Genomic DNA, 13,016 nt, shown 5'->3' with positions numbered 1-13,016 from the left:
TAATAGAATCTGATTCAAGACCGACAGTCAAAGAAAGCCGGCATCTGGGAAGATTTCTACTCCATCGATGCCATGATAAATCGCGAGCAGGTTCAAGGTGGTTATGATCTGTGGCACCTACTGTCAAGGTTATCTGTTCATGGGATTCATTATAAACTATGTAACATGCAACATTATCATAAACCAGGTCCAAAATGCATCTGCTCGAGATGTGACACACACTGTAATAGCTACCATGTATCAAGTTGCAAACAATGATTGGAATCACTTGAAAAATTTTGTAATGAAGATTGATGTAATTTAATTCTTTGTGCATTGTGCACATTAAATTATTAATAGAATTTATTTTACCATCAACAAGAATGTTCCACCAGAACAGGCTGGCTTCAGACTTGGGAGAGGATGTGATGAACAAGTTCTTGCACTTTTGACCCAAACTGAAAATTATTTTGAGAAGAAACTCATAAAACATGGCTGTTTTCTTGGATATCTCACCTGCTTATGACAGTCTGGCATGAAGATGATCTTCTAAAATTTATCAGTCATATTTCTTGTTTGTAGCTCACTAATCTTATGGGTAACACTGAGGATTCAAAGAGCAAGTACACAAGTTAAACGATGGGCTTCTCCAAGGGTCTGTGTTAGCTCCTATTCTCTTCAATTTGTAGACACATGAATTACCACAAACCAAGCCCAGGAAATTAATTTATGTTGACGACATTGCCTTGTTATGCCAAGATCAAAGTTCCTTTGAAGCTGAAACAACACTTGTGTCAGATCTGAAGAAGCCGGATAATTATTTCCAAAAATCCTGTCTCTGACTTAACCCTTAAAAAAAAGTTGTACCTATGTTCCATCTCCACAATAGACATGCAAATTTTAAGCCAACAATCATTCGGAGAAAAGACTCTCGAACACTGCAGCACATCCAAATACCTAGAAGTAACATTGGACAGATCACCAACATACAAGACCTACACTTCAAATGTTGCTGCCAATATTAAAACACAGAATAACATACTCTAGAATTTAAGAGGCACCTCTTAGGGAGTTATTGCCTTCATCTATTGATCCACTGCTCTGGTTCTTTGTTATTCCATTGCTGAATACTGCTTCTCAACCTGCCTGAACAGAACTCATTCCAAAATAATCGATTTATTTTATTTATTTATTTATTTATTTATTTATTTATTTATTTATTTATTTATTTAGTTTAGTGTATGACTTTACAGATACAATACATACATACATACATGATTTTGGAAAGCAAATTATAATCTTTATGTCCATGTTTATGTAGCTATTTGTCTCTGGAAATGCACCAGCAAAAAATCACTGATGTCACCACTGTACTTTCTTTCTGGACACTCTGTGATAATATGTTTGATAGTCTGCTTAGAAGCACTGCAATCACAGTTTGGTTTAGGAATTCTTTTCCATTTATAGTGCAAAATCTGCACAATTACCATGGCCTGATGGTATCCTGTTAAGAGTAGATCAAGTTTTATGAGGAAGCTCAAATCCAGTTGGTAACGACAAACAAATTTGTGGCAGAGTTGACTCAGGCCTATTATCTCATCTTTCCTGCCATTCTTCAGTTGTACTGAAGTTGGTATTCCTCAATTCTACTGCAGTTTTTATTGGTGGATTTCGAGACCTTAGACGATTCAGATGGACATTGGCAATATTGCCATGGGGATTACTCATTTTCTTCAACTCCCTGAGGAGAGCATTTTTACATTGAAGATCTAATGATGATGCTTGTTGTTGTTGTTGTTGTTTAAAGGGGCCTAACATCTAGATTATCGGCCCCTAATGGTATGAAATGAGACGAAATGGTATGACAGTTTAAAAATCCATAATCCTCCACTGACCAGAATTCAAAAACGTGAGAACAAAGAATGAATGGATGGATATGAAGTTAAAACAATCAGTGGATCCGACCCGCAATGCCTAAGATTCCCAGAAACTTAGAGTTAAACTATAGTATTACTGACCAAGGGACAGCTTCTAAAGCACAAAACTAACATGCTTGTAGTCGAAATGGGTCCAAAATCCAAGTCATTGCCCCTCATAATGGTACTTATCACTAGGAAAATAGAACCATGTTGTGTCATGTTGCGATACTAATCAAAAGTAGCATACACTCGTGGTATTCCACACAGTATGGTACTGTGCACAGGTAATGAAGTTCACACATGTAACACAGACCTATGTTACATACTATCCACTTCATATCCGTATCGACTATAAGATCCAATTAATTGAAGGAACAAGAATCCACCTGATCGATACTTTCACTTTTATTTAGCCTTAGGCTATTTCAATAGACATTAAATTAAAAGTTCAGAACATGTTTCGAATGCGTTGCATTCATCATCAGTTGCTTACATTTGGCAAAAGTAAAATTAGCGAAAAACAGTCTCACAATTTTCTTAAAACCTTAAAAACAAGTGTTAATAGTGCGTGTGTGAATGGATGGGGGGGGGGGTAGAGGGGGGGGGGGGGGAATGCATTGAAAGCAATTGTTAGTTAAACTATGACTTATTATTAAAAATCTTAATGTTAAAAACACTGATGGACTAAAATATAGTTCACTATAAGTCTTGTGAATTTTCCATAAGTTCACTTATAGTGAACTATATTTTAGTCCATCAGTGTTTTTAACATTAAGATTTTTAATAATAAGTCATAGTTTAACTAACAATCGCCTTCAATGCATTCCCCCCCCCCCCCCCCCCCCCCCCCCCCACATCCACTCACACACGCACTACTAACACTTGTTTTTAAGGTTTTAAGAAAATTGTGAGACTGTTTTTAGCTAATTTTACTTTTGCCAAATGTAAGCAGCTGATGAATGCAACGCATTCGAAACATGTTCTGAACTTTTAATTTAATGTCTATTGAAATAGCCTAAGGCTAAATAAAAGTGAAAGTATCGATCAGGTGGATTCTTGTTCCTTCAATTAATTGGACACAGACCTATGGCGTTTCGCACACTGCGGCACTACATACAGGCAACGCAAATCTATGGCATTCCTCACATAAGTGGACTAAACACAGGGGCCCGCACTATCCCGTGGTGTTTCTCACAGAGTAGGTATTAAGCATAGGCAAGGCAGAACCATGGTGTCGCTAATCCCATGGTGTTGCTCATAGAGGAGTACGAATCACAGGTACTGTAAAAGCCACCAAAGCACTCTATTGCTACTAATCACAAACCTATTGTGTACCTAACATAGTGGTACTATGCGCAAGTATAAGTGACCCATGGTGTTCCCCGTGTGGTGGTACTAATTACAAGTAGTATCATGGTTCTAATTTTATAATCCCTTGGTCGTCCCTTTTAGTGACCTCTTACACCAGGCAGGGATACCGTGCATGTATTCTTCGTCTGCGTCCCCTACCCACAGGGGGTACATCGAAGATCTGGTGGGAAGATATCGCTGAGAGGAGATAGACAATATGGGAGTGTAGACCTTATTGTGCCAGTGATGAGACGCATCGTGGCGTTGAGCTGCATATCTATGAGGGTGGTGTGAGGGCTACTGAACCAAACAGGAGCACAGTACTCGGCAGTCGAAAACACAAGTACCAAAGCTGTGCATCGAAGTTGTAGCTGAACCCCCAGTTGTACAACGTAATTTTTTTATTACATTGTTGCGAGTTCTTACTTTGGATTGGATGTTATGAAGGTGTTCTAATTTAGAGTTCTATCTAAGGCAACTACTAAATATTAAAAAAATCTATTATGTTTCAATAATTGATTTCCAATGTACACCTGCAATTGTTTATTAGCCATTTTGCTGTTTAGTTGGAAACAACATACCTCTGTTTTGTTGGCATTAGGTGCAAGTCTCCACAATTTAAAGAACTGTATCAACTCGTTAAGGTCATCCATTAGGGTCATCTCTGATTTCTCGAATGTTGTATCTCTGGTAGCAATCCCCTAATCATCAACATAACCAAATTTTCTTGAAAGTGTGGCAGGTATATCTGAGTTATATAAGCTAAATAAGATTGGAACAAGAGCAGAACCCCGAGGAAGTCCATTATTTAGTGATCTTTTGATGTTCACAATATTCCCTCTATGTACTTGGAAAAGTCTTTGGCTTAGCATGTTAATTCAAAAGCCGGGCAGTCGTCTTGCATGGTATCACTTTCAGAAACTTGAAGAGCAGGCCATCCTTCCAGATTGTATCATAGGCTGCTGTCAGATCAATACAAGCCACCAATGTCTTAAGCTTTCTCTGACAGCCTGCTTCTATGCAAGTTGTGAGAGACATTTTGTCTGTAGTGTTTCTGTGCGGTCTGAATCCTGCCTGCTCCACTGGAATTTTCTGGAGTATCTTTGGGCCAATGCTATTCAGAAAGAGCCTTTCTAGTAATTTATGTCATATTAAGCAGGGCAATATGGCGATAGGTCTCTGGTTTATTGTTAGCTTTGCCTTTCTTCAAGATGGCTATGATCTTTGTTTCTTTGAATAACCTTGGCAATTGTCCACTCTGTAGGATGTTTGTGAAGAAGGTGGACAGCCATACTCTAACTCCATCCCCACAATGAATGAAATTCGGGATGAATACCATCCACACCTGGTGCTTTACCTAACTTGATATCAGCAATTACAGTAGGTATCTCATTCACAGTAAACGGTCTGGAGTACTCCGATCCTGGTGCTTTACCTGACTTGATAGCAGCAATCGCAGTAGTTATTTGCAGTAAACGGTCTGGAGTACTCCGATATTTCCGGGATACTATCTTTCAGAATTTTCAGATTCTTCTTCATGCGTTTCGAGAATACTTTATCCCTGCTACTTTTGAAAGTCATAACTATAAAAAGATGCAATTTTATTTGGGTGAATGTCTGAACTTATTTGTGTAATGGATTTACCATCTCCCAGGTTTCTGAGAAGGGACCAAGCTTCACGACAGGATTTTGTAAAATCAAGGGATTCAACTTTTGAAATTCACTTTTGTCTTCTTGCAGAATCTAAGCTATGTAAAAGCTGATCTGCAATTTCATGACCACCACTAGCTCCCACGAATCTCTCATATCCTGCACTTGTTGGTGGTATCCTTCAAAAACACTTGACAAGGTCCTCTGTAAAGGCAGACCAGTTAGCTTTATTGAAGTCCAGCATAGTCGTGAGGTAGATGAAACTAGAGGAACCTGGATTCTCAGCTCGTAGAGGACTGGCCGGTGTTGGCTATGAGGAAAGTCTATGAGCACTTTCTGGATGATTGGTAAAGATTTTATAATCTTGGTTTCTAGACACGAAGCATAGGTCAGGTCAATACTCTAATCGCCACACAGCAGAACTAACAGTACCTCAATCCTTGGCATTGAAAGCATGGAAAAGTTCATTACTTTCTACCCAATTCATTACCACCTCTCCGTTGTCGTTTCCGTACTTCTGTTCCTGATAATGACTGCTGAAGTCTCCTACAAAGACAGCTGGGTGTGGATGCACATCTAAAACTTGATTAGGTCACTTGACATTGCGTGGTTTATAGATTATTTGAGACTACAGTGTCACCTATCCGAGTAATAACAGTGTGAATATCCTTGCTCATATCAGAAGAGACAAGGTAAGCATTATCTATGGTGGAGCATACATAGGTGGCATCACCATATGCTTGATGATAGGTAGCTCCCAGAAGATCATATCCCGGAGTCTAGTCCTCAACTGCTGATCATCTGCAGCATGAGTTTCTTGGATAACCACTAAGTCAATTTCATAAGAGACAGTGTTTCACTTTAGGATCAGCTAATGCCTCCGTTCCTTCCATCCTTGCAAACACAACTGAACCAACAATAGACTCAATCATGCGAACGAGACCGTTACTTCGAGAAGGCCAGGCCGTTTGAGAGGACAACCACCTCCTAAACACCGTAAGTTTAAGCTTTCTACACACTCATTCCACACTTTTTACTTATCAGCCCAAGTTTCTCACACAACCTCATTTTTTCCATTACAGATTGGAACTTTATTGACGGTTTCCACTAGGTCACTTACAGTTTACCAATGCATCTGTCATCTCCCTAACACAGCTTCTCAATTTTATGTTGCGGCCCTTCCGACCTTTTATAATAAGGTAAACGAACCAGCCAACATTATGACACGATAATCGAGAATGGGACCGCTAGTATGAGAAGATATTGAGAATGCTGCTGTTCTAAAATTTTAAATTTCATCAGTGTTTTTCCTTGTCACAGGCTTTTCTTCACCTGCACGTTATGTCAGGCTTGCTTTCTCAAACTTTTTCGCTCCTGCTCCCCTCCTGGCCAATTCGATGTGATGGGTTTCTACAAAGATAGATTTTCTGCCTGTATTTTCAACAGTGATTTCATCCTGTTTTGTATTGTTACAAAACCAATATTTTTGTAAACTAAGAGGTTCGCAACCTCACTATGTGCACTTATTGTTCATTTCTATCTGTATCATTTGTTTTCATTTCTTTTCTTCTTAGGTTAACACAGTTTTTAATTTCAATTATGTTTTGTATTAACCTCTTTTTCACTGAATTTTGTCGCAGTGAGTTGTTTTTTGCTCCACACGATGATGTAAATATTGTATATTTTGTTAATTTAGTTTCTGTCTAGGCTCTCTTTTGCTTTTTCATTTGTTCCTTCATTATGTTTTTGGCATTTTTAAACTTTTATTATGTAAATTATTTCACCCCCCCCCCCGCCCACAAACAAACACATTTGAATTTGATTACTCCGTCTAATGATGGAATATATGCTGTATTGAATTAGGAGGATACACTCATTTTTTTCACCTTTGTAAAGTGAAAACCGTCAATATGGAATGATTCTAACATCTTGTAATTTGAGATGCAAGATCGAGACCATTCACAGGGTTGATCAGTACACATGGTGCCATGTTCTGAGTAAACTGTACAAATAACACCTGAATATGCTTACATTTTATGGAAAAGTTATAGGGAATACAATTTTCAATCATTTATATTTTATTCAGTTTTACCATACCAATTATGATACGAGTGGTGTTTCATTTGAAAGAAAACTTAATGTAAAGGCCTACAATATCAACTCATTAAACTGATCACCAATAACATTACACTGACCTTTGTTTGTTGTGATGTTCTTTGTCTCTTATGGTGCCACTCATCTCCGATAGATGGGATTAGCGCTGCATTCCGAGTATAACAACCTGCCTGAACATTGGTGGGAAATAGCTGGAGAGTTAGATTTCTTCTTTACGCATCCCATTCGTCTGGTTCATACATTTTCTGACACTGCTGGTATGTAATGTACTGGATCGTCATACTGTTCCAGCTATTCGATCCTTACTCTCAGGCGCTGATTCGAATGAACAGTGTGCACAATTAACGGAATAATGGCAGAGGAGTGTTCACGACTCACGGCTGTCTGCGGCCTGGTCATTCCAGCTCTGAAACTTTGGACTGTTAGATTGGCAGCATAGTACTGTTTGTTAAAAGTGAGAAAATGTGTGGGTTTTCATTTGATCGAGTATTTCATATGATAGCATTCCTTTTAGTCGCAAAATTCATACTGACGTCACTGTAATGACCCATGTTGATTTCTGTTGGGAAAACCACTAAGAGGATGTAAAAAGGCAGGTGGAGAGAGAGTCTGTCATTATAATGAAAACCCCCTAACTTGATTGTGACTGGTAGTAGGCAAAAGGGCCTACCATTACAATGAAAATTCTCTAACCCAGTCTTCACATGAGAAAAGATGTTTGGTGACTTCCCTGTCACGTTTCTGGGGAAACGTTAAGCACTATGCAATTTAATACAATCTTGCTTATAATGTGTACACTACCTAACCTAGAATTCCGTATACAATGTATAGTTCCATAGCGAAGCACGGGTACATCAGCTAGTTTATAATAATGTTATTGGTTTTACATCCTAGTAACTACTTTCATGGTTTTCCAGAGACTCAGTAATTTTAACCTGCAGGATTTCCTTTATGTGCCAGTAAATCTAAAGACACAAGACTAGTATAATTGAGGACCTTCAGAACCACTAGACTGAGCCAGCTCTGAAGCCACCAAAGGGCCTCAAAAGGCCGGTGCTTCTACCAACTGAGCCACTCAGACTGGCACCGTTTCCATTTAAGTCAGATGTTCTATCTGTAGGTAGGGTTACCATACAGATATGATTATCATAAATATATTAAGAGTCAACTTTCCAGTCTGTATATGAATATTCAAGATAGTAATACAATAACATTGCTAACAGAGTTAATGCAAAACTTCCATTGATACGATAGGTTTCTGTTACTCACTGCAAGCCTTATGTATGAAAAACACTGCAATGCAATTCTTAGAAAATGAAAAATTATATTTTCATTTCCAAACCTTTTTTTCTTTTACAAGTCGTTCTACTTCCCACTGACACAGGCAGGTCTGATGATGATGACGATGATGATGCTTGTTTAAAGAGGCCTGAAATCTAGGTCACTGGCCCCTAATGATATGAAATGAGACTAAATGTAATGACAATTAAAAAGTCCAAAATTCATCAACTGACCAGAATTCAAAATGTGATGAAGAATGAATGGATGAATATGAATTAAAAATAATCAGTGGATCCAACTCGCAATGTTGAAAGTTAAAAATAATTCCAATTTATTCCACTGACTAGGATTCAAAAAGAGACGAATAACGATCATGAACTTAAAACAATCGTGGTTTTGACCCGCAATGCCCCACCTTCCCAGAAACAATCTTAAAACAATAGTATAGACTGATCAAGGGGCTGCTTCCAGAGCACAATCCCAAATCTATGATGCTTGTCTAAAGGGGTCCAACTTATAATGGTACTTATCGCTAAGAAAGTAAGAACCATGGTATTTCTCATGCAGCGATATTAATGAGTAACATAGACTTACGGCGTTCCACACATTGTGGTACTACTCACAGGTAATGTAATATGCACAGGTAACTCAGACCTATTGTGTTTCTCACATTACGGTGTCACTCATAGGCAACGCAAACCCATGGTGTTCCTTATACAGGTGTACTAAGCACAGGGTCTTGTAATGTTTCGAATCCCGTTACAAGATAAGGTCTTCATCATCATCATCATCATCATCATAGTCTGTTGACAGTGCAAGTGAAATTTGCTCAGTGTAGCTGTATCTTGTGCTTCGTGAATAAATAAATAAATAAATAAATAAATAAATAAATAAATAAATAAATAAATAAATAAATAAATCTTCATCTTCTTCTTCTTCATATTATTATTATTATTATTATTATTATTATATCTGTGATAATATTATGTCTGCATTATTATTATTATTATTATTATTATTATTATTATTATTATTATTATTATTCAATTAAATTCTGTAATGATTTTTGCTTGTGTGATTGTAGTTGATTTGTTATGTATGTGTAGATTAACATTTAAGACTTGTACAGTGAGAGTTGCTGAATGATAACAGAGGCGGATCTATTGTGTGTAATAACTTGTGACATTACAACATTGTGCAATACTGCTAGCGTAACTGCCGAGTCATCACTCTGTCATTGTGTGCATTTAGTGATGAGCTCATTTTTTGGAGAAACCCACTGCCGCCTCGGGCAATTTCAACATAGTATGTAACATCTGGAGCCGGGTGGGAGTAATATTATAGTTATTTCTTGAGATTGCGTAGGTTTGTCGGCTAAGGCTATATATACTTGGACCAGTGTTTTATAGCGTCAGTCAAATGGATGGTGAACAGTGAGATAGTCAATTGGAAGGTGCGACCTCAGTCGGTCAGTTCAGTTGGAGGCAGAGACTTGACATGAAGTCATATAGAAGGAGAGACTTGCCATGAAGTCATATGGATAGAGACATTGCCAAGAAGTGTTGTACTGAGATGATAGTAGTCAGTCATCTGGATGGAGAAACAGCCGTCACATGGATACTTAGTCGTCAGTGAAACAAAAAGGATACATCACCAAATTAGGCTTGATACACCTACAGCAGACACCAACTCAAAGGAATACGAGTACGTCGTAATTACGCTCAAAGTGTTGAAGGTACAGTCAAGTGAACAGTGAGGGATAAATATCTTGTATAATTTTTAAATGTCTAGTCAAGAGGAATTCAAATTAATGCCTAATTTCTTTCAGCTGATATGTCATACTTTTATATTTTCATCTGATTTATCGCAGCAAGTCTTACTATTTTTTCTATGCAATTTAAAGAATATATTTTGTTCTATCAAATTAATTTATCATTTTATTTCAATGGTAGAATTATACAACCTCAAATTTAATGGGGAAACTGAACAACAATCTCCTTTTCCTAGAACCTATATGTTATGCTGTCAAAAGTAAGCTTATTACCCCACACCCTAGAGATATTCAAGACTCTCATTATCTTATTGCTGCAATGAGTTGTAGTTAGCACCCATCAAATATTGTATGTGTAAGTAATCCGGTAAGAACTAAGTGTGAGTACAGGATCTGATGTTTGAGTATTTTATTTAATGAATATTATTTTAATATTGTATTTCATTTAAATTCTTCATCTATATATTGTTACATATAGTTGTGACCATTTAAATGTTACTGTACTAATCACAGGTAATGCAGACCCATGGTCTCGCTCTTATAGTGGTACTAATCACGGGTACCATAAAACCCATACCGATTCACCCTCTGTTGCTAGTAATCAAAAACCTATTGTATACCTAACATAGTGGTACTACTCGCAAGTAAATGTGACCCATGGTGTTCTTCGCATGATGGTACTAATTACAAGTAGTCTCATGGTTCTAATTCAATCATCACTTGGTCGCCCCCTTATAGTCGCCTCTTATGACAGCCAGGGGATACCATAGGTGTATTCTTCGTCTACATCCCCCTCCCACAGGGGGTTGTGGGTTTGGTCCGCGAGAGCTATTTTATTTTGCTCAAGTTCGCCGGCAAGCTGGTTAGGACTCCCCTATCCGTCACCTGGGATGCACCACGTGGGAGTATCACCTCTCCCTCTGCTGCGCCAACATAGTAGGTTCAAGGATAGGCAAATCTTATGGTGATGATGTGATAGGAAAAGGCTAGGAGTAGGAAGAAAATGGCTATGACATTATTTAAGGTACAGCCCTAGAATTGGCCTGGTGTGAAAGGGGAAAAGTACGGAAACATCTTAAGGGTTGCAGACAGTGGAGTTCGAACACACTATCTCCCAAATACAAGCTCACAGTTTCCATACTCCAAAAGGCATTGTACATTAAAGTAATAACAAACCTCTCTCATTCGTAACTGGTACAGGAGGCAGAAAATGCAGCTGTCTTCTATACACCCGTTTGGTTGTTGCAGTTATAGGCCCAGGAGCATATCCTCTAGCTTTCAGTTCTTCTCGCAGAGCATCGGTATCATATGAATCTATGGAGAATACAAATAGGATAAGCATTAGATTCAAGCTCTCATCATATTGAATTGTGGTAGCAGCAGGAATATAATCACAGGTTTAATATTAATTCAAAAAAAAAAAAAAAAAAATAATAATAATAATAATGTTACTTTTATGGTTTTCGGAGACTCTGAGGTGCCGGAATTTAGTCCCGCAGGAGTTCTTTTACATGCCAGTAAATCTACCGACAAGGCTGTTGTATTTGAGCACCTCCAAATACCACCAGACTGAGCCAGAATCGAACCTGCCAAGTTGGGGTCAGAAGGCAAGTGCCTCAACCATCTGAGCCACTCAGCCTGACAGAAGGAAATTGCAGGTTATTTATTTTACCTTAAAAGTCATGCTTTAAAACTTCTTGAGATAATTGGTCATATTTCATAATTCTATCATCGTCATCATCCTCCATTTCCCTCATCCAGCTCATGCCGAGTTGGGATGTTCATGGCACCTTTTGTATCATCCTCTATCTGATCACCATTGTTCCTCCTCAACTGTATTCCAATCCAGGTTTCTTCTAATTATACCATTCTTCATTGTTTTTAACCAGCTTAGTGTGCATCTCCTTCTTGCCCCCCCCCCACCGTCTATCTACGCAAGTCTTCATCATCTGCTTTGACATCCTTCCCTCTTCCATCCTCTTAACATGTCCAAACCATATGTGTTTATCCCTCTCCATTGTGTTGTAAAGCTTTTCAACTCAATTTCCTTCATGACACCCTCATTTTTTACTTTATCCTTTCTTATGGAAAATTCTAAATTCTCATGGAGGGAATTAGATATTTTTCACCAATAGAGCATGTCAAAAACATATCAGATGTAAGGCTTTTCAGGCATTTGCTCTATTAACCAGCGTTTCATCTTAGGTCCGACACTGTATTCCAATCCAGGTTTCTTCTAATTATACCATTCTTGATTGTTTTTAACCATCTTAGTGTCCTTTCTTGCTGGCTTTAACCATACTTCTAAAATTTTCATTTCACTGGCCTGGATTTTATTATCATGTTCTTTTCATCAGTGTCCAGGTCTCTGTTTCATATGTCAGTATTGGGCAGTAGTGTAGATCATCTACATCACTTCTTTACACTTCGTTGGTACCGTAAAGTGGGGTAACTTCGGCCACTGACGAAATGCAACACTTATTTTCTCCTGCCTTCTATACTAGAAAAGATGAACCAATTGCAACAACTAAAATGCACATACAATAGAACGCTATCAACACTCGGTAGTCCAAATAACATTGGCGGACTCATTGTTGAGTCAGTCGATTTTTTCGCAGCCCCGACTATTGTCTTGTCTGGTAACAGCAGAAAACAAACTGTTCTCTAGCCCCAGCGTTCGATTCTCCATTCCAGTGGTTTATGGGGTCAAAATGTAAGTTCGTCTGGTAACTGATCAACACAATTTGATGCATTTTAATCAAATAGGTTTTTCAGGGAATAGTTTTGTGGTAAAAGTTGTCCTCTTCCGGGGTAACTTCGGCCATGCCAAGAACGTACAGGAAAACATTACACGGCCGCGGATATTGTAATTACAATCCTGTTTACTTCAATAATGCTTTAGAAGAGATTAATAAAGGCACAATAACAATAAACGGGGGAGTTTATCCCGA

General features: G+C 38.2%; 1 protein-coding gene across 2 annotated transcripts in view; it reads right to left on the bottom strand.

The window, feature by feature from the left end:
• The window catches only part of LOC136871939 (ankyrin repeat and LEM domain-containing protein 1), a 213,125-nt gene that overhangs the window by 18,806 nt on the left and 181,303 nt on the right, over positions 1–13,016 (bottom strand). For both annotated transcript variants that reach the window (XM_067145681.2, XM_067145683.2), the window contains exon 6: positions 11,242–11,379. In XM_067145681.2, coding sequence (XP_067001782.2) covers positions 11,242–11,379 — 138 coding nt within the window. The remainder of the gene's footprint in view (positions 1–11,241; positions 11,380–13,016) is intronic.

This window comes from Anabrus simplex, chromosome 4 (genome assembly GCF_040414725.1).
Source record: "Anabrus simplex isolate iqAnaSimp1 chromosome 4, ASM4041472v1, whole genome shotgun sequence".
Classification (NCBI taxonomy): Eukaryota; Metazoa; Arthropoda; class Insecta; order Orthoptera; family Tettigoniidae; genus Anabrus; species Anabrus simplex.
The sequence above is the reverse complement of the archived record's forward strand: the minus strand, read 5'-3'. Positions and strand labels throughout refer to the sequence as shown.